Genomic DNA, 20,175 nt, shown 5'->3' with positions numbered 1-20,175 from the left:
ACAACTGGATCTCATTCCTTTACCCCCAAGCCTAGCACACCCGTGGCATATTAGATTGTAAGAACGGACAAATTATATCAGATTGAGGAACAAATAAACGAGTAAGTTAAGAGACTAAACATTTTGGGTCAGCAAAGATAAAACTTCCTTGGTTTGGGACTTTGAGATTCAAACTCAGTTTAAGACTGGCCATGCGAACATGAGGACTTCTTACTGAGTCCCACCAGCGCAGGAGAAAGTTGGCATAGGTGAATAGGGGGAACACACATCGTCGGGGGCTCCACTAGGTCCCCACACCGCAAAGGAGCTGATGACACAGCTCCTGGCTGTCAGTAGGGCATCCTGATTCTCAGCTCTGGGGACTACGTGAAGGGTGGGGTCTTGGGCCAAATGCTGGGTCATTTTAGCTGGAGCCCAGCGGCTGTATAGGCGAGATAGGGTTGAGCGAGAGGAAGTCGAGTGGGCTTGCCTGGGTGCTGGCTGGGGGCCAGAGCAGGGGGAAGAAGGGGCTGGGGGTGTGGTTTCTGGGGAAGAGGTGGGGGAGGGGAGGATCTGGTCTTGCTTCAGGAAGCCTGTAAGAGGCAGCAGGAGTCTCCTGAGAGCTGGTGGGTGAGTAGGCAGGTCAGTAGCACAGGTAGTGAGAAGGATAGAGCTAGGGAGGCACGTTAGCAGCAAAAAGGAGAGACAGTTTGTGTGTGTGTGTGTGTGTGTGTGTGTTGTGTGTGAGTTTGTGTCTCTGTGTGTGAATGTGTGTGCACGTGCCTCCACGTGTGAAAGCACAGAAGCCCCTCCCTGAACCCAAACCTTTGCTCTAAGTTTGACAATTTGTATCTTTTTTTCCTATCACCCTAACTGACAGAAATAAGATTGTGTTTGAGCATGTAGGGGGTTGTTTGTAAGTGTGAGCAGGAGTGACAGTTCTGACCAGCCAGGAGTCTGTGTGTGTGTGTGTAAGGGTGAGAGAGAGCCAGAATGAATGCATTCAGTAAAGGATGAATGAATGAATGAATGAATGAGTGAATGAATGTGAGTTTTTAAGAAACTCCTTTGAATGTGTGTTTGTGAAAAATGTGATATCCAAGATGCCTCTCCCTGGCCACACAGCCCCTACTCGGGATGTCCAATCCCAGAGCATTCCAGGGAAGTCTGTACCTGAGGTTCTAGAATCTTCACACCAGCACCTAGATGGAGCCCTGTCTCAGAACAGGAGGCACACTTTTTGGACCACTTTCCAGGAGAGAATCTAGACAGCGTGGGAAGTCTTCAGACCCCGTGAACCCTCCCTGGGCTGCGGGGCCCAGACTGGGTGGAGCAGCCACACCTGCCTGAAGTTTCGAGGAAGAGGGCGGAAGCAGTACCCGGCACCGCCCTCCCGTAGGGTCTGCGGGCTCCTGCGGTCTGCCGTTCACAGTGGGTCCCGTGACTTTCTCACTTCCCTAAATGGGCAACTTCACTTTTACAAGTTCAGATTCTCCCCTGGCAGACCCAAGGGGTCCAGACTGCACGGGCTTGGGGCCCCGACCTTGGATCTGGGGGGCGTCCTGGCCCCCTGCTGGCCTGCGACTGTCCCAGTTGGATGGAGCCATGGCCCCCACGTTGTTACTGCTGCTCTTCCTCCTGTGGCTCCAGGGCTGCGTTTCAGGTGAGCAGGTGGGTGGGCTGGCTGGGGGCAGGCGGGGGCATATGGCCTTTTCTGGACCCTCCCAAAGGGCTATTTCTTGCCCAATGATCTTGTTTAATATTTTGTGGAGTTGGAGGAGGGGGAGGAGGAGCTTGGGTTGGCCTAAGCAGCTCCTTACCAGAGACCAATGAGAAGCTTCCATCCTAATACCTGGCCCCAGGCAAAGCTCCCCGAGGTCTCACAGAGCTCTGGACCATCTCTGCGTGGCTTCCTCATGACCTCTGACGAGAGACGCTCGAGTTCCTCACACAAAAAACCTCTTCCCTTGGCCTCTGTCAGGAAGGCCCGTTTGTTGTTACAGGAATCATTGCATCATGTGTGCGTGCTTTGAACTTGCTTTTTCTCAGAATGCTGATGCCACTCTACCCCCTGTTCAGAGTGGAAGCAACCCCTGAAGTCCTCTCCAACCCCACAGACACGAATGTTCTTCAAAGGGGGAGGGGGTCACCCAATCCTGCCTCCTTCGCTGCCATGGCAACCAAGTTACCACTTCCTGATCAGCTCTGGGCATGGTGGAGGTTGGCAAAACGTACTCCTCACCACCTGTGAGGGGCTGGGTGGTGGACGGGAATGAACACAGTACCCCGGAGACCCTTTTCCAAGGTCACCCCACCCATGCACCTCTCCCAGATATACCCCTCTCTGTGCCAGGGCAGAAGAGTGTCTCCTGTCCTGTGCCATCCTGGGGTCCCCCCAAACCTCCCACCCTCCGAATAACTGAGCTGGATCATCCTATTTAGTTTAGTAAAGTGATGCTCACTCAGAGAGGGTGTTTCCCTACTCCAAGCCTCAACTACAGTGGCAGCTGGGTTGGAAACTGAGGCAGATCTCTTAGGTGCCAGGCCCTTGGTTATCAGCTCTGGGCTCTAGTACAGAAGTCTGGAGCTACCTGCATTTGGGAAAAGGAAGTATGCATTGAGCACCTACTATATTCAAGGCACTGTACTGGGGTATAGTTCTCATAGCCAACCTGATCTGTTCATGTGGTAGAATCAGAGTTTTAACCCGTGTTTATTTAGACTCCAAAATGTGTGTTCTGTTCTGTCTTACAGGGGAGTAACTTGTGTGTACTGCTTGTTTGCAGAAGACTCTAGTGTGTTAGGGAGCAAGTGCTGAGCTCACCATAGGCAGAGGGGTCAAGGGACCCCCCCCACCTCTCTCTCTCCCATGTCCCCTGATTCAACCACCCCTGACCTAGTTCTACTCTCTCCCTGCCAGACTGTGGATCATAAAGTGCACAGACCACATCCATCTTACTCCTAGGCATAAAATGCAATGTGTTGGAAATGAACAGTGGATAATTGTAGAATTCTTTGGCTTGCGCTCTGATGAAAGTTTCTGTGCACTTTGGGGCATATTCAACCTATGGGTTTTATGTAGCTAGGATATTTTAAAATTAAACACCACCTAAATGAGCCAATGCAACTTGCTATTTAAAATATATCTATGGTGAACCTATTTGTAAAATCAATGATTACTCTTAATGTTTTAAAATTAAGATCAGATCTTCTTACCTACTTAGATTATTTGTGCTCTGGAATGTCATAACTTAAAGACCTGTGTTTGCATTTGTGTGTCTGTCTTATTGAGGTCAAGTCCTGGGTCTTGCCCATGAGACTCTGAAGATGGGGCTTGTCATGTTCCCATCAGACTAGAAAATGCCATTAAGAAAGGGGCCTGCCTCTCCCCGCTCAGACTGGGGCAGCTCCCTCTGAGTAGGGCTGTTTCTCCCTCAGACTGTGAATCTCATGTCCGCAGGGCGATATCCACCTCCTCTCCATTCACCATGAGTTTCAAGTTTCAAGATGTCACCCTCTTCCTCTCTTGCCAGACCTTGCTCAACATGGCGTGTCTCCGCAGGTGCTCCGGCCGAGAGCGTGTACTCCAAAGTGCATCATTACGAAGGGGAGACCCTGTCTGTGCAGTGCTCCTACAAGAGCCGCAAAAAACACGTGGAGGGAAAGGTTTGGTGCAAAATCCGGAAGAAGAAGTGTGAGCCTGGGTTTACCCGGGTCTGGGTGCAGGGGCCGCGCTTCTTGCTGCAGGACGATACCCAGGCCAAGGTGGTCAACATCACCATGGTGGCCCTCAGGCGCCAGGACTCAGGCCGCTACTGGTGCATGCGCAACAGCTCCGGAACCCTCTACCCTCTGACGGGCTTCCAGCTGGAAGTGTCTCCAGGTGAGCAGGCCTGCTGGGGCACTGGGATGGTGGGGGGTGTCCTTCCTGCCCTGCACTCCACTAACATCGCATATACTGAGAATAATAATCCTTCAGTGGGCATGTTGCACAGTGGGGCTTTCACAGGCTGCTTCATGAACATTATTGTCACCACTTTGTAGATGAAGAAAATGAGGTCTAAAGCCACCTATGTGCCTCTGACCTTGTCCAAGATAACAGAGCTAGCAAGTGGCAACAGTGAGATTTGAACTCAGGACTCTCTGCTTTGTTTTCTTCAGTCTTCTGTTTAATATATGTTCATTGAGCCCTGATTATGTGCCAGCCAATATTCTAGACCCTGAGGATACAGTGATGAGCAAAAACAGACACAGTTCTGCCTTAGGGGAGATGACGGGCAACAGCAGATCATCAGACAATAACTGCAGATGACAATTGATGTTCTTAAGCAAATAAAACAGTGCAATAGACTAGAAAGTAACTCAGTGGCAGGGGGAGCTGCTGAAGTGCCAGGGTTCAGAGAAGGCCTCCTTGAGCAGATGTTATCAAGCAGAGTCCTAAGTGATGAGAGCTTTCTAGCTCTGTTGAAACGTAGGTACTTCAAAGTTCATTCCAGGTGGGGAGAAATGCATGTGCAAAGGCCCTGTGGTGAGGAACTAGGGCTGTATAAAGCAGGCCTGTGTGGTTGTCCATACTGAGTGTGGGGCAGAACAACAGGAGATGAGGTTGGAGAGTCAAACAGCAGCCCTAAAGTCCACGATAAAGGAGTTTGATGTTTATTCTAAGTATAATAGTTATTGTAGAGCTTACTGGGATATGTTCTGACTTATCTTTAAGACATTAATGGCTGCTGTGTAGAAGATCATGGAGGGGTAAGCGAATGGGCAGAGAAAAACTGTGGGCATTCTGGCTGGAAATGACAGTGTCTTGGAATAGGATGTGGTCCCTGGAGGTGGAAAAAAGTGGAGGGGCTCCAATTTATGATGGTCAGACTCCTGCCCTCCCTGTACGTCCTTGAAGTAAGACTGGATTTGCTCATGTGGGAGGTGAGCAAAAGCAAAACATCAAGGATGACCTCAAAGTGTGCCATTTCATCAGCAAGGTGGATGGTGGTACCATGGACTGGGTAGGGTAGATCTGACAGAGGAGACATTTTGGAGGAGAAAAACGAAGAGTTCTATTTTATCATGTTACCTTTAAGATACCTCCTAGAGCCTCACATGGAGAAAGGAAGCAGGCAGTTGATGTATCAGCCTGAAGCTCGGGTGAGAGATCAGAGCTGGGGATATATTGAAAATATCTCTATAAAGACAGTTTAAAGTCAAGGGTATTACAGAAATCTGTAGAGACAGAAAGTAGATTAATGAATGCTTAGGGTTGAGGGGTAATGGGAAACGGGTGAGGAGTTTCTTTCTGAGATGATGAAAGTATTCTAAACTTGACTGTGGTGATGGCGATGTGACTCTGTGAGTTTACTAAAAATCATTTAATTTGACACTGTAAATGGATGTGTTATCAGAGATGTAAATTATATCTTGATAAAGTTCTTAAGAATTCAAGAAGATATAAGCTCTCCGTTGAGTGTAGAAAAAGAAGAGAAGGCCAAGAACCTAGCCCCAAGGTCCTCCCGTGCTTATGGATATGAAAGGGTGAATGGCCAGCGAAAGAGCCTGGGAAAAGGAGCTAATGGTTCTGAAGTTCATTACCCATTCTTCTCTGTTCCCCCAACCCAACTGCATCCCCTGTCTTCTGTTGGGTCTGAACGAGGCCAACTGCTCTCTCTAAGATGCGGAGCTCAATGTCCTTCCTCCACTCTCCACCTCTAATTTAGTCCCAGGGAAGTGGTTGAAACCAGTTTACTGAAGTTTTAACTTGTAGGGACACCAGCATGAATTTGGCATTGTACACTCCCATTGTCCAATCTCACTTTGCATCTCTTAATGACAATTCGGGCAGATTCCAAACTTGCAGATCTTTCCATTTACTAGAAAATGAAAAATCCTCAGCCCAATTAAAACCTAGAATCATCAAGCAATACATGCTCTGTTTTACTCCTCCTTGAAGACCAGGTTTCATGGCCCAAGGCACCTGAAATGGGAAAGAGGAGTAGCCCGCTCCTAACTCCTTCCCCTTCATCACTGGAGGCGGGGAAGTGGGTTTCTCTTAGTCACCTTTTCCTCGTTTCCCCTTCCCCCCATCTCCTTGGTGTACTGGGGCAGGAATGAAGGCTGTGTGGCTTCACCGACCCTTGTTAGAGTTCTCTTTGTGTTGGGTGTCACTTCTTTTCTGCCCAGCCCTGTGAGGTCCTCTATGAAGAGGGTGTCTAAATGGCTCTCCCATGGTGCCTATGTGTGAGCTCTTTGAAGAGTCCTTTGGTCCTGCCCCCTGCTCAGTAGGATGATGATGTGGGAGATCTGGCTCCAGGTCAGCCCCATGCCCACCCTCAGCAATGCCACTTGTTCTGGGATTCCTTGTCCAGAAAAAAGGGCTCCTTCCATGGTGACCCATGGCCCTCAGGAATGGATCCTTGCCATGCACAGTCAAGGGATGCAGCAGCCTTCTCCAACCCCCTGCCATCTCTCTCCAGTTTTCTTGTTCCCAGCAGAGAAAGACCCAACACTGCCCCCTAGTTTGGACCTCAGAATTACAACTCCTTATCCTTGACCTTCCAAACAGCAGCCTTCTTTCTAGAAAATGGAGTGGTAAAGGCCTGGGCTGATGGATGAGGGTAGCAGGGCTGGTATCTCTTAGAAAACCCCCGAGGAAGGTGTCTGACCCTGCTGCTTGTGGCATTCTTTGGAATCTAGGCCCTTGATGCTTCTTTGTCCTCATCTCTGGACCCTCGTCATTAATTATGGAGTAACTGGAAAAACCTCACTCCAGCATCACAGTAGAGAAATCTCTTTGACCCACCGAAATGAGGAGGGTCCAGAAGTGACAAAAGAGTTGGGGATGTGGCCCAACAAAAGAGTTGGCCCAACTCTGGGCCCAGGAGGCCTGGCGGGCAAGGCTAAAGAAATTGTGAAGGTCTCTTCCTTCTTTACTGTGCCTACTTCTTCTTCCTGACATCACCCTCTGAACAAATGCACACCTGGTCCCTCAGCAGAGCAGAATTGTAGGTCTCAGTTCAGGAGGGGAGATGAGGACAGGCCCCACCCCGGCATCTAGACAGCCAGGTGGGTTGCCAGGATCTGTTCCCAGCACCTAGGCCCCTAATTCACTCTAATGTTCCTCCCTCTCTGGTCCCTCAGTCCCCACAACCGAGAGAAATACTCCTCTTACACAGCTGGCCAACATCCTCAAGGGTAAAAATGTCATCTCAACGGGCCGAGCCCCCACCTCAGGCTCTGATGCCCCTTTCACCACCAGTATGAGGATGTTCACACCTGGAGTCCTCTCCTTGGACAGACTTTTGCCCTCCACTGCCTCAGAGACCATCCGACTGAGCTCCATGGCAGGCTACAGCTTCACCAGCCCCTCCACCCTGGGGCCCAGAAGGGCCAAGGGGCTCCAGACTGTGACTGCACCTCCTGGCAATGCCAGAACCTCTTCAGTTGGCCTTGTGTCCATCTCCACTAAGGCTGGCCACCTGCACACCAGATCACCGACCACGAGAACATGCCACACCAGCAGATCTCTCCTCAACAAATTATCCCCCATCAGGTACCCATGGGTCTGGGGGCTGAAAGACATTTTACCAGGCAGGCAGCAGTTCTCAGTGCCTCAAGATGCAAACGTTATAGCAGACCTTCCCCTTTTGCCTACACCTTCCCATAAGGGCAGGGGAGGGGTCAGCACAAGGGTTTGTGGATGGAGAGGAGAGGGTAGGGACAAGACAGGGTGGTGGCCTGGAAAATGGGGAATGGAGGATGTTTTCTTTTGGGTTCTGCCAGAAGCAGGCTCTGAGAACAAGATTTGTGTCATATTTGGAACACAGGGAGAGCATGAAGAAGGGAGACAGGGAGAGGAAGGAAGGCAGCTGATAGAGCGCTTAACCCAGGCACTGCCACTGCAGGCGGTGAGAATGCAGCCCCAATGGGGAACTCTGGGCTCCAGTGTCAAGCAACCACCTGAATGGCAAGAGAGCTGGGGTATTTATATAGCCACTCCTGTTGTTCATCGGTAGAGGGCCACCAGCCATGTGTGGCCAGTGACAAAAGAAAGTCCTCAGGCCAAAAAGAAGAAATACACACACACACACACACACACACACACACACACACACACACATGAATGGAGGTGCTGACGTCAGGTACACATGGAAGTGATACAGGCAAGGGATACAGGCAGGACACCTACGGCATCTGTTACAGAGGACCAAGGTGCTAAGAGACATCCTCTATCACTGTGACAGAATAAGGACTTTTGTCTTTTCTGTCACAAATGGGGGTCTCTTAGAGTCTCAGTCTTCAACAATGAGCAGATTTGGGGGAATAGAGGAGGGGTGCTCCCCTCCATCTGTCGATGTCCTCCCCTGAGCTCTGAGTGCCTCACTTCCTTCTCCCACAGCTGAGTCCTCAAGAAAGAGAGACCATCACTCCCTGCGGGGCCATCAGGGTTTCCCCTCTTCTGAGTCCTCGCGTGTGGTGTGCAGAAAGACGTGGGTCGAGGTGGGGGAACCTGGTACTCACCTCCCCACTCTGTCCCGCCTTCTCAGGCACCAGGACTCCAACCCCATTGTGCTCGTGGGGGTGCTGGCCTTCCTCTTGGTGCCTGTGACGGTGATCGTGGCCTATGGGCTCTGGAAGAAGAGACACATGGGAAGTGAGTAGAGCCCGTCCTCCCAGGCTCCTGAGGGCAGAGCCCTGGGGGCTTGACACACTTTCCACAGCGCCTGAGTGTGGATGGTCCCCAGGCGGTATATCCTCACCTGTGTCCAGCCAGGAGGACTGTGAGGCGCCCAGGTGAGGGAGGAGGGTGGGCAGGCAGGTGCAGCATTACCCTGGGGCTGACCTGGTGGGCAGGGAGGCACGGCCAGGAGACGGGCTGCGCTAGCCCAGGAGCACAGGGCATGGTGAGTAGGATCCCACCCTTCTTCAGCTCTCTCCCTGGTCCTCACAGGCTACAGCATATGCAGGGACCCTGTTCGACCCTGGAGGGATCCACCTGGAAGACCGGAGCCTCCTTGGAAGCCTGCTTGGTTTAAGGCCACTTACAGAGTGGGGGAGCTTCTCCCAGAGGGACCTCAGGAGGCTGTAAGAGGAGTGCAGATGAGGGCCTGTCTGGATTGGAGCCAGGTGGGGGGGTGAGGACGTATGCAACGCTGGGCTCAAGCCTTCCCTGACCCGAGGCTGCACTTCACCTGCTCAGTGCCCCTGGGCTGCCAGGAGCCTGGGGAGAGGCCCAGAGTGGCGGGCACCATGCAGCAGGTCCCGGGGGACGCCACTGAGGGGATTCTGCTTAGAGCCACAGCTGACAGGGACCCAACTGGGTGGTGCTGTTTACAGACAGAGCCTCAGCTCCCATTGGCTCAGAACCCCTGCTGTCAGGCTGAGGGGAGGGCGAGTGGGGTGGGGTGGAGAGCTGTCCTCTCTCCACCGGGACCCTATGTCCTCAGCTTCCTTCTGCTCCCCTCAAGCTTCCCCATGAACTTAGGGAAGAGTTTCAGAGGCAGCCGGTGTTCCAACGGCTGGCCCTGGAGGAGAAGGAACAGTGAATACGAACTGGGGGTCCCCAGAGGCATCAGCAGCAGGGGACCTCAGAGCTGTCCAAGCCTGCATCCCCTGAGTCATGTGTCCCTCTGACGCACTTCTGATAGTGCCCTGCCCTGACTTTGGCTGCTTGTCCCTCAAGTCCTGGGAGCCAGCAGAGCCTGCCCTCTCACTGCTGCCACCTGCTGGCCAGATCCTCCTGTTACAGCTGTGATGGGCAGCTGAGAGCCCCCTCCTCAGCAGCAGGACCAGCCTGTCCCCAGACTGGGGTTCAGAGGCTGAACTCAGGCTGTCTCTTCCAGTTCCTACACCTGGACTCCAGGTCTGAGCTCTTGCAGGAGACTGAGGGACCTCCAGGTTCCACTGAACAGGGGACTGCAGCTCAGAGAAAAGGGGATTGGCACCCCCCCCAACTTCAGAGTCTCGTTTTCTCCTGGGAAGAGAGGAGCCACTGTGACACAGCAGACAACTCAGAGCTGAAGACAGCCTGGAGGGCTGCCTGGTAGGGGTGGGGTGAGGCTGGGCAGATAGAGCCCAGGAACCTGGGCCCAATTGCCTGAGTCGTCTGCCCCTGCCTCACAGGCTCCTGAGCTCAGGCTTGGCGTCTTCTGCAGGGAAAGCTGGAGAATATGGGCTGCATTCATCCCCCGAAGAGCGGGGGGCCACCAGCCTGGAGTAACTGAGAAAGCACCTGGGGATAAATGTGGCATCTCTACTCTCTGCCCTGGGTCAGGGACCTCCCAAGTGGGATAGCATGTGCCAGAGGCAGGAGACGCAGCCAGAGCCTTAGTAGGGCCACTCCAAGATGATTTGGGGAGAGAGGAGGGGGCAGGGGGTACTCCTATGGGACCTTAGGGAGGAGGCACCTCTTCCCCATGTCCAGGAGAGGGCACTAGCAGGCAGACTCAGACTGAGGAACTGCCTGGCCCGTGTCTGGTACACATGTGTGTGCACACATGCGTGCACACACACACACACACACACACACACACACACACTGACATCTGTCCTCCTTATCAGGAAGGTGTGGCCACCATCTGGCAGTAACTGGCAGCAGGTTTAACTCACCTGAAAGAAAACGGGTCCCTGAGAGCTCAGCTCCATCTTGACCCTGCAACCAGCATGACTGCCCTGCTTCCCGTGTGAGTGGGGCGCCCCTGGGAGAGCGCTGCAGAGGGCTGAGGCCAGGGCCCCGGGGGCCCAGGCTGCCCACCGCTCCTGTGTGACCCTGTGCAAGCCACTACCCCTGGTGGGCCTCATTTTTCCTCTCCTGTGAAAGAGGACACTAATTCCTACCTCGAGACTTTTCAGAATAAAACAAAAGAATGTGAACTTTAGACGACTGAGTGCCTGGTGATTGCTGGTCTTCAAATTCCTTTTAAGTTAAAACATTGTGTCGTATTCTTCATTTTTTAGAGAACTGCTATGGGCTTGGTGGCCTCTTTGGACTCTAGGCTTTTGGGACATTTCTCCCCAAATCCTAGGATTTCATTTCCTTCTTTCTCTTCTCACCCTTGTCCCCAGAGCTCTAGGGAGACCTAGATCCTAGCAGGGAGGTGCAGGGAGGGTGAGGGTTTCAGACAGGTCAAGGCTGACACTGCCTTTGGTGGGTGAGACAACCAAGCTTCCTGAGCAACAGGCCGAGCAAGAGCCGGAGCTCGCCTGTGAAGGATGTCCTGCAGTGACGAAAGGTAAGAACAAAGAAAACCCAGCACCCTGGGATGTTTGAGCTGAGGAGTGGCAGGTGGACCTGATACCTTCCACTATGAGGCCAGCAAACAAGCCTGAGCTTCACAGTTCTCCGAATGGCTCCAAACTGGTTTTCACTTCTTATCAAACTGAGTTGGTAGACGGTCAGCTGGGCCATCCCGCTTCTCCTTCAGAGCTGATAGACTTCTTGCCCCAGTGTTGGAAGCAGTCTCCTCTCAAAGGCAGACCCCCCAGCCCCCTGGCAGCCCACCGTCCCTGACCACGATGTGAGGGACTAAGGTCCTGGCACTCCCTGCCATCCGGGTAAGTCCCAAAGGGCGGCCTGTCTTCAGAAGTGCCTCCAAGGGTGGCCTGAGCTTCCTGTTGCCCAAGGGCTGCTTTCTGCCCTTGTCTTCCCCAGGCTGGTCCCTGGCACTTTCAACCCCCTGTGCTAATCTCCCCCTCGGGAGTCTGCTCCCTTCAAACCCAACCTGCCACACTGCATGCTTACAAGGTTTTCTCTTCACTTTGTTGTTTGACTCTTAACTATAAGCAACCTGTGACAATTATTTTTCTGTAGCTCATTTAATGACAAATTCTTTTTTATTTTAATTTTAATTTTTCAATTACAGGTTACTTTCAGTGTTATTTTGTATTGGTTTCAGGTGTACAGCACAGTGGTTAGACAATCACATACTTTACATAGTGATTCCCCCCGCTCCCCAATATTTCCAGTACCTACCCGGCACCATACATAGCTATTACAGTATTATTGACTATATTCCCTATCAGCCACAGGGATGCAAAGCACAAATTATTTTTAAGTGTGCTCGATTAGTGTGGTCTTTCAACAAATGCTTATGGAGCAGTGATGACGGCAGGCTGGGAGCTGGGGACACAGGGGCAGGGGCTCCCTTTCTCCCCCCTCCTCCTCCTCGCCTCCTGCACCCACCTCCCCCTCTCCCCCACAGTCTGCTTTGCTCTCTCCCATCCTTGCCGGGGGCCTTCCCTGCATCTCCAGCTCTGGAAATGACTCTCCATCTCCTTCTCCTGCTCCCCTGCAGTCCTCACAGGACTTTCCAATTCCCAGCAGGCCTGGGCAGGAAGCCTCTGACGGCTGGGGATGCTCAGAGGGTCCCCTGACTCTGTCACCCACCTTCAGCCCCTCCTTTTCTCGGGTGGGGAAGAGAAAGCTGAGGCCGGGAAGGAAGTGGTAGGTTAGAGGAGAGCAGGAGGGAGGAGAAAAGGATTCTTATTTCACCATGGTTTCCTTCTGGGCTTTCACAAATCACCCCACCCCGGGGAGAGGGAGACAGCCTGACAGTGTTGGTCTTGAGAGAGCCTCCACCCAGGCCCAGATACAGCACGGGAGGGGGAGGGTCTCGCCCACAGGCCAAGGTCTCTCCCTCCTCTCAGGCCCCCACTTCCCCACTGGAGGCCTGTGTCTTCCTCAGCTCTTCTTCCCAGACAGGCTGGGGTGGCAGCACTGAATCCCACCCAGCTCTGTCTCCCCCTCCCAAGGGGCTTCCCTGCTCTCACCCCAGCTCAAGAAGAGTGCCATGGCCTGGGAGGCCACACAGCTGCTGCCACTTGTCCTGCTGGTGCTCCTGGCCTCAGGTGAGGGGCAGAGGGAACGGGGCAAGAGGAGGAGGGACGGCTAAGTGCAGTGGGCATGAAGGGGGTAGGTGGAGGAAGGGGCCGGGGCCGGTGCGGGGGCACATTCTGAGTGTGGACACAGAGAAGACTTCCCGAGGAGGGAGGTCCCATCTCACAGCTCTGTGCTGGTAGCTGGGGGCTCCCTGACCTGAGGGTTTATTCTCAGGCTCCTCGGAACAGCAGCCAGAATTGCTGCAGAAACTGGAGGGTGAGACCATCTCTGTGAGATGCTTGTACCCAGCCCAGAAACGTTTGAAGACAAAAGTCTGGTGCAGAAGAATATCAGAGTCTATTTGTACCATACTAGTTGCCCACCCTAGTCTCAGGACAGTGTCTTGGAAGCCTCAATATTTCATCCAGGATAACCCCAGATCGGACAACTTCGTGGTCACCATGACTAAGCTCGGGATGAAGGACTCGGGGTTCTATGCGTGTGGAACCTATGAATCTTCCTGGATCATTTTTCTGAGAACCATCCATCTGGTGGTGTCTCAGGGTGAGTTCTTTCCCTTCTTATGTGTGCTTCTCAGGTTCCCTGAGTCATAAGATACTCGTGCTGGAAAGGACCCTGAAAGTCATCTCCTTCAACCCTCTCGTATCTGAACACTGGGACCCCTTGCCCAGGGTCACTAGCTGGTAAGGGCAGAACCACTGGAACTCAGAGCTGCTGGCCTCCAGTCAGTTCTTCCTTCTCCAACACACACATTTCTCTGAGCATTTTTGTTGTTACTACTGGGGCTCCTCCACTGATTTGTAATGATCATTAAGCTTCCCCAGGCCTGAGCAAGGCTGGCTTATTGGTCCGTTCCAGGGCATTTCTACTCCTGACCCCAACCCCCAACCTTCTCTCAAAGGGCTGTGCTGGGGTCACAGGTAGCTAGTTGGGGGTCAAGAAATGTGGACAGACCAGAGACAGCCACAGTGATACAGATATGAGACTTCAGGGGTGAAGCTGGGTGGTGTAGTGGCTGATGGCTCAGAAGGTCTGGGCCTTTGCCTGGGACCTGCCCCTACCCTAAAGCTTGAAGGTCCTTAAGCCTCAGAGTAGGAAGCTTGAGGTTACCCCTAACCATGAGGCCCTTGGGTATGCCTCCTAAATATGTCAGAGTTGCAAAGCTCCCCTGCATTCCTCTGTGATAGTCAGGGGTGAAAGCACCTCCTCAGACCCCTGTCCTGCTGCCCAGCCTGCCCAGCTGTTTGGTCAGCTGGATGCCTGTTGGACCAGATCAGCTGTTCCGTCAGTCTCTGCCCCACACTGGGCTCATTGCCCTTTCCATGTAGGGCATAGGGCTAGGCTCTGGAAGGGGACTCAAAAACCTGAGACCCCATCCTATGCTGGATGTCCAGCCTGCAAGACAGATGTGTAAAGGGTTATGATGCAGCATGGCAGGTGGCATAACAGAGCATGGTGGAGCGGGGCCCAGTGAAGGGAGGGCCCAGGTTGCTGGTGGAGGCCAGGGATATGGATTCTCCCAGAGAGCTCCCCAGAGGAGGTGACACTACATGGGCCTGGTTGGATGAGCAGGAATTAGTCCAGGGGAGACAAAAAGGGTTGGGAGGGAGGTGGGAGGTATTACAGGTTTTAAGTGCATGACATGTTAAAAAACAAAATTAACAGAGACTATAGTTCAGGGGTCCCCAGTGCTCTGGCTGTGGACTAGGAACAGGGCTGCACAGCAGGAGGTGAGCAGCTGGGTGAGCAAGGGAAGCCTGGCTCCTGTTGCATTACTACTGCCTGAGCTCCGTCCCCTGTCTTCTCCTCCCCACACCCGCAGCCCTCCCCCTGCCCTCTCTCCACCCTGTCCATGGAAAAGTTGTCTTTCACAAAACCTGTCCCTGGCGCCAAAAAGGTTGGGGACTGCCACTGTAGGATATATCCCATACACAGATGACAGTGTGACACCTCATCTAAGCCACTTTCCCTGAGCGGCACTTCACTGTGAAGGAAATCCAGTACAACTCAGTGCAACACCTCCATGCATTTGCAGGACACAGGGTGCTTGGTCCAGGGCCATGTGTGGGCCCCTGCCACCCAGGGTTGGGGGCTAGAAGGGGGATACCTGGACTGTGGGGCAAACAGATAGGAGTGCCCCCCTCACTGTCGTCTCTCACAGCTTCGACCCCATCCACCACCAGCAGCACCACGAGGACCACAGCCTGGACTTCTGCCACCAGCCCTGCCAGTAACAGGTAATGTCACCCCTTCCCCTGTCCTCTTAGACCTTCATTTCCTCCCATCCATGCTCAGCTGTGTCGAATGCTTCCAACTGCACGTTCCCACGGACACCTGGCTCTCAGGGGTGAGACAGGAGTCAGTCAGCTCACTTCAGGTCATTTTAGCTCTGAGCCTCAGTTTTCTCATCTGCAAAATGGAGCCAATAACTTTTTTTTTACCTATGGCACTATCAACATTTGGGGCTGAGTAATTCTTTGTTGCGAGGGGCTGTCCTGTGCATGGTAGGATACCAGCAGCATCCCCAGCCCCTACCCACTACACGGCAACAGCATACACCTTCCCCAGGCACCCAGTGGTGGCAACCAAAACATCCGCAGAGTCGCCAGGGTTGCCTTGGGGGACATGAAGGGCCCAGTGCCAGGTCTGCTTCTTTTTCCTTTTCTCCACTCCCAACCCGTCTCCTCCTTTCCAGGGAGCTATCCCAGAGCCCCAGGGCCTCGGCAAAGGGCTCACTCTGTTGTCGCTACAGCCCGTGGCCTGATTTCTTTACCTCCGCTGATGGTTCCCAGGCCTCAAGCCCTGAGACTGGCCTGATAGCTGTTTCTCTTCCTGCCTCAGTCCTCGGTGCCCTCCCTCCACACTCTGTCACAGTGAATCCTGGGCTCCTGCAAACCACAGTTCCTTGTCTGAGGCATTACACCAGAAACCAAGAGGTGCTGGTCAGTGGAGCTGAGTGGTCGGTGTCCCTAGAGCTGCTGCCTTGACCCTATGACCCCTGGCACCCCAGGCATCTTCCCTAAGTGCCTGCTATGTTGTAAGGAAGTCTACTTTTTGTTTTTCCTTTGACTTAAGACAAGACCTATGAAAATACGTTTGTTAATGTACAGAGCTGTTTGTGGGATGACAGCAGGATTCTCCAAGAGCTAATTGCATCTCACAGGGAGGGGCTGAGGGTGAGGAGCTGGGACCAAGAATAATTAAGGGAAGGACGTAGGAGAGGTGAGCACAGACCCTGAAACAGGGGCCCAGAAGGCCAGTTAGGGAGCAGCAAACAGCGCAAAACTGGAGGAGACGTTGTCCACGTCCCTGCTTTAGAGAGGAAGCAGGACCAGAGTTGGAATGGCTCGGTGAGACTGCATGGCCTCCAGGGCAGACACCTTGGCCCCCGGTTGCACCCTGGTCAGCTCAGTGGGAGCATCTCTGTGACCGCTGCCATGGGGGAGGGGTGGTTTCCCTGAAGATGTTTGGATCTGACTTTCCTCACCTGACTGGTCCCTTTTCCGAAGCCCCCCAGGCCACTGGGGTGTCATCTTCAGTGCGACAGTGGCCCTCCTGCTGCTGCTGGTGCTCATCCTCCTCATGATCCTGTTCCTCTGCAAAGCCCTGGGAAGAGCCAGGACAGGTAAACCTGCTGCAGGCTCGGGGCAGACCGCTGGGAGCTCAGCCTGGGCGAGGTGCTTGTGAGCCACGGGCGGACTCCTTGTGCCCGGTTGCCTACAAGGAAACCAGGCCCGCGTGAGGCCAGCACCAATTTGCCTAAAACTAGGTATTCTAGTGTTCATTTGGGGTCATATATTTTGTCATCTTTTTACAGTTAAGGACTTTAAAGCAAACTCATGTAAACACCTTTCTGGTTCATGGTATTGTTTTTTTAATTGTTGCTATCATGTTTAGATATCGTCTTTCTAAAAGCACTTGAAGGGCTTTTTGATCTTCCAAGTTCTTAGTGTTTAGCATCAGTCACATGTGAATTCTGTGGTAGTTTGTGCGAGACAATCAGATTGATGCCTTTGGATGGTTCCACCTCTTTTTTGTTGGTTGGTGTGTTCAGCACGTGGTGCTGTGTGTTCATTTATCACACACCCAGTGACGTGTCCGTTGACACGAGATTGACAAGCGGGCCAGAGTGACATTGGCCCTGATTGCTTTTGGTTTGTCAAGCTATAAAAGTACTAAAGTAGTAGTGGATTGTAAAATTTTTCAAAATGTGTAAAGTCTACTTAGTAGGTCACAGTAATGTTTTTATAAAACAAAATAGAAAAGCTTTGCACATTGGCAGAATAATTTTTCATTGAACTGTAATTCTAGGGGATGTGTGTGTGTGTGGTAAAAAAATAAAATGTTTTTCTTTGTGGTTCCTGGTCCAAAAAATTTAAAAGACACTATTATATAGTATAAATTCATCAGCAAATAGATTATGCTTAAACATGATGTTTAAATTTGGAAATTTCAGTGACCTAACCTTGATCAGGTTTACTGGTTTGATGCAATTAAACACAGGCAGCCAGTTTCATTTGCTCCTTAGAACTAATGTCCACTTTCTGGACACTAACCTGTGCTGGCCACCTGGGCTCTCTCCGGGTGGAAGGTGTTTCCCAGCCAAGCCCAGCCTCTCCCCCATCAGGGTCCCTTCTACAAGGCCAGGACCTCCAGCCCCACCCCGCATTTCCATGACAGCAGTAGAGAGAGGCTCCTCCTCTTAACCTGACTGTTTTTCCGCAGGTAAGGACAAATCCCACCACACCTATGACACTCCCGTGTATGAGAATGAGACGGTTTATAGGAAAGGTGCCTCCCCAAGACAGAGGGAATCTCAGCTTTCCTGGGTAACTTTGTTTTCATTATTGTCATTCCTCTTTTTAATTTCCTGGCTTCTCTTTACTCATCATTTCTATTTACTCTTAACCTGGACTCACTTGTGACTCATCGTGCCCCTAAATGCCTCATCTGTGTGTTCTTTCTCCCATTTTTCCCCAATTCAAACCCTTCAGAGAGAGGGAGAAACTAACTGACCAATCTTTTGACCTTTCCCTCTGTGGGAGACAGCTTTTAACGCAGCTCCTCTGGGGTATCCTGACAGCCTATGGCTCAGGCACCCTTGGTCCATTCGGCTGTGGGGAAGGCGTCTCACAGTAGAAAACATGGCTTCCAGGGGTGCTCTGTCTTCATGAGCTGGGGACTGGGCTGTTTCCTTTGGGAAGATCTGAGTCTCTTAAAGTCACAGAATCACAGAACTGGGAGGATCTAAATCCATGTGGTCTAACCCTCTGTAAACGACCTTCCTACCAAGTGCTCTTTTAGCTAAAAGCTACTCAAACTTGAGCATGCACACAAGTCTCCTGGAGAGCTTGTTACAACAGTTTCCTGGGCTCTGGCCCCAGGGACTGTGCAGTTTGCACAGTCCAGTTAAACTGTGCAGTTTAACGTGTTCCTGCCCCCCGCCCCCCACTGCACAATGTGATGCTCGCCCTCAGACAGCACTCTGTGTAGCCTCTCTTCTTAGGTTTGTTCGGTGATGGTGCCCCTGCTGCCTTCTGCCATCCCCAGAGGTTCTGCAGGACCCACAACCTGTCCCGCACCTATCCCTATCCCTGTCCTTGGCCCAGCTCCAGCACCCAGGGGGCCACTGACCATGCCCAGGTGTGATCTGTACAATGGACATCTGTCTGTCTTTGATTCCCAGGGCTCCGACCAGCATATGGGCTCTGGCGAGGACCCTGGGGACATCCACTATGCCTCACTTTCCCACCTGAACTACTTCAGCCCCGAGGACTCCATCTATGTCAACACCCACCCCAGGCCGAAGCCCACACCTGACCCATTTCTGGCTGTGGAATATTCCAGCATTGCTAAAAACAGACCCCAGCACTCCAAGTCAGCTGCCCTGGAGGAGGAGCCCAGGATCTGAAAGCAGAAGTCACTTCACAGCGAGCACCCGTGTGAGGCACAGGGCTGTTCCCCCAGTGATGGGGTGACTTCTTGTGGCTGAGACGGTCCCACACCAGCAAGGGTCATTCTTTCCTGTGAAGGAGATGAGGAAGGGGGAGCAAAAGAAGGAGAATCCCTACCAACCCAGAGGGGAGAAGCTTTAAGTCTAAGGGTTGCGATGGGCAAGCTGTGGGGACCATGAGGGGGTTTCTGGAGACATGCCTGCTCCCCTCCACAGGGTCTGTGAGGAGAGTCATTAGTCCATTTGAACAGGCTCTGGGACCCAGTACCTCTGACTAACCCAATCTTTGCCCCCCTCTCTGACTCTCACTTCCTTCCTGACCAGGGGCTATGAAATCCTTCTGATGGATTATGCAAGTTCCTCTGTGGGTGACTAACCCGGTGAGTCCCCTTCCTTCACTGTCCTCTCAGAGCCTCAAAGCCAGGCTGGGAAGTTCTGTCTCTGCTACCCCAGGCTCTCTTCTTCTTGGCCTGATTCTAATCCATCCTCATGAATGACCCTGCCAGGACGTTGGCAGTGCCTGCTGTTCAGGGGTCCCTCTAATCCTTGTCCTTGCCAGGCAGGGTGGGATGAGGGGGCGGGCTTGTTCCTACTGTAGCCCACAGAGCTCCCGCAGAACAGGCTTGGGCTCCTCCGCCTTCCACAGAAACCACCATCTCTCTGCCAATTGTGTTTCAGTCAAACAGCTGTTGAGAGAGGCTTCCTGCCTTCTTGAAGTACACGTTCACAGGGCCTTTCTGGAGCCAGGGCCCCCAAAGGGTGACTCTGAACCCTAGGAACTACAGGCCACCTGGGCAGAAGGGTTGTGTCCTGGCACATTATGGGGAAGATGGCTTGGAGTTACAGATCCATCACTTCTCGAAGGTGACATTAAAGGTCATAGAATCCAACTGCCAATGGAATGCCAGAACCCCTCTCTGAAACTCCAATGCGTCCTGTGCTCTCTGCTGCCATCTCTCTGAGGACTGGGAACTCACCGCCTTCTGCTCGGGTGGCTTGTTTGTGACTGTTTCCGTTAGGGAGTACCTTGCTTGCCTTCAGTGCTGATGGGATCTCTGCTCACAGGATGGAACCTGAGGCTCAGGCTGTGCCATGGCCAGAGGGGACAGAAGGGCGGGAGAGAAGGGGCCTGCAGTTTGAGGCCTGCAGGCTGGTGTGGGAGGATGAGGTCTTCTTCCTGGAGGAAGGTGGCTTAAGTGCCTGTCACTTGTGACGTCTCTGCTGACATCACCCGCCTCCCAGGTTCCCAGCACTGAGGATGTGGTTCCTTGCTAGTCTGTGGTTCCATGGAACTGTGATCATGCAGACCTGCAGGACCAGGCACGGGGATGAGGGAGGCGGGGAGCAAGGAGAGCACAGGATACTCTCAGAATCACCTCAGCTTCTCAGGTCTCAGTGCTGCCCTTCCTGCCTG

The 20,175-nt window shown here is 52.8% G+C and overlaps 2 protein-coding genes across 3 annotated transcripts; both read left to right on the top strand.

Moving 5' to 3' along the window:
- The first annotated feature begins 1,449 nt into the window (after positions 1-1,449).
- Positions 1,450-10,847, top strand: TREML2 (triggering receptor expressed on myeloid cells like 2). Its single transcript, XM_045843548.1, has 6 exons — positions 1,450-1,642; positions 3,542-3,862; positions 7,111-7,522; positions 8,517-8,623; positions 8,921-9,096; positions 9,813-10,847. The coding sequence occupies exons 1-6, from the start codon at positions 1,585-1,587 to the stop codon at positions 10,014-10,016; spliced, it is 1,278 nt and encodes a 425-aa protein (XP_045699504.1). The 5' UTR covers positions 1,450-1,584; the 3' UTR covers positions 10,017-10,847.
- A 1,658-nt stretch (positions 10,848-12,505) lies between these two features.
- On the top strand, positions 12,506-19,940 carry LOC123822001 (natural cytotoxicity triggering receptor 2-like). Of its 2 annotated transcripts, XM_045843802.1 has the most exons (7): positions 12,506-12,816; positions 13,022-13,351; positions 14,970-15,045; positions 16,318-16,433; positions 17,534-17,637; positions 18,495-18,750; positions 19,086-19,940. In XM_045843802.1, exons 1-6 carry the CDS (start codon positions 12,759-12,761, stop codon positions 18,717-18,719), a joined length of 909 nt encoding a protein of 302 aa, XP_045699758.1. In that variant the 5' UTR covers positions 12,506-12,758; the 3' UTR covers positions 18,720-18,750; positions 19,086-19,940. The 2 variants fall into 2 exon arrangements, with proteins under 2 accessions (XP_045699758.1, XP_045699757.1); XM_045843801.1 differs by having other exon boundaries at positions 18,495-19,940.
- Positions 19,941-20,175: the final 235 nt, after the last annotated feature.

Source organism: Phyllostomus hastatus, unplaced genomic scaffold, assembly GCF_019186645.2.
Source record: "Phyllostomus hastatus isolate PE091 unplaced genomic scaffold, TTU_PhHast_1.1 phas_contig_40, whole genome shotgun sequence".
NCBI lineage: Eukaryota > Metazoa > Chordata > Mammalia > Chiroptera > Phyllostomidae > Phyllostomus > Phyllostomus hastatus.
This window is presented reverse-complemented; position numbering and strand designations above follow the sequence as displayed.

Bases quoted from the DNA above. Each gene is read 5' to 3' on its own strand.
- TREML2 (XM_045843548.1), top strand. From the start codon at position 1,585: ATGGCCCCCACGTTGTTACTGCTGCTCTTCCTCCTGTGGCTCCAGGGC. The intron at 8,624-8,920 runs GTGAGTAGAGCC...TGGTCCTCACAG, and splicing joins GAAGAAGAGACACATGGGAA to GCTACAGCATATGCAGGGAC. The intron at 9,097-9,812 runs GTGGGGGGGTGA...TGTCTCTTCCAG, and splicing joins CCTGTCTGGATTGGAGCCAG to TTCCTACACCTGGACTCCAG.
- LOC123822001 (XM_045843802.1), top strand. From the start codon at position 12,759: ATGGCCTGGGAGGCCACACAGCTGCTGCCACTTGTCCTGCTGGTGCTC. The intron at 13,352-14,969 runs GTGAGTTCTTTC...CGTCTCTCACAG, and splicing joins CCATCTGGTGGTGTCTCAGG to CTTCGACCCCATCCACCACC. The intron at 16,434-17,533 runs GTAAACCTGCTG...GTTTTTCCGCAG, and splicing joins CCTGGGAAGAGCCAGGACAG to GTAAGGACAAATCCCACCAC.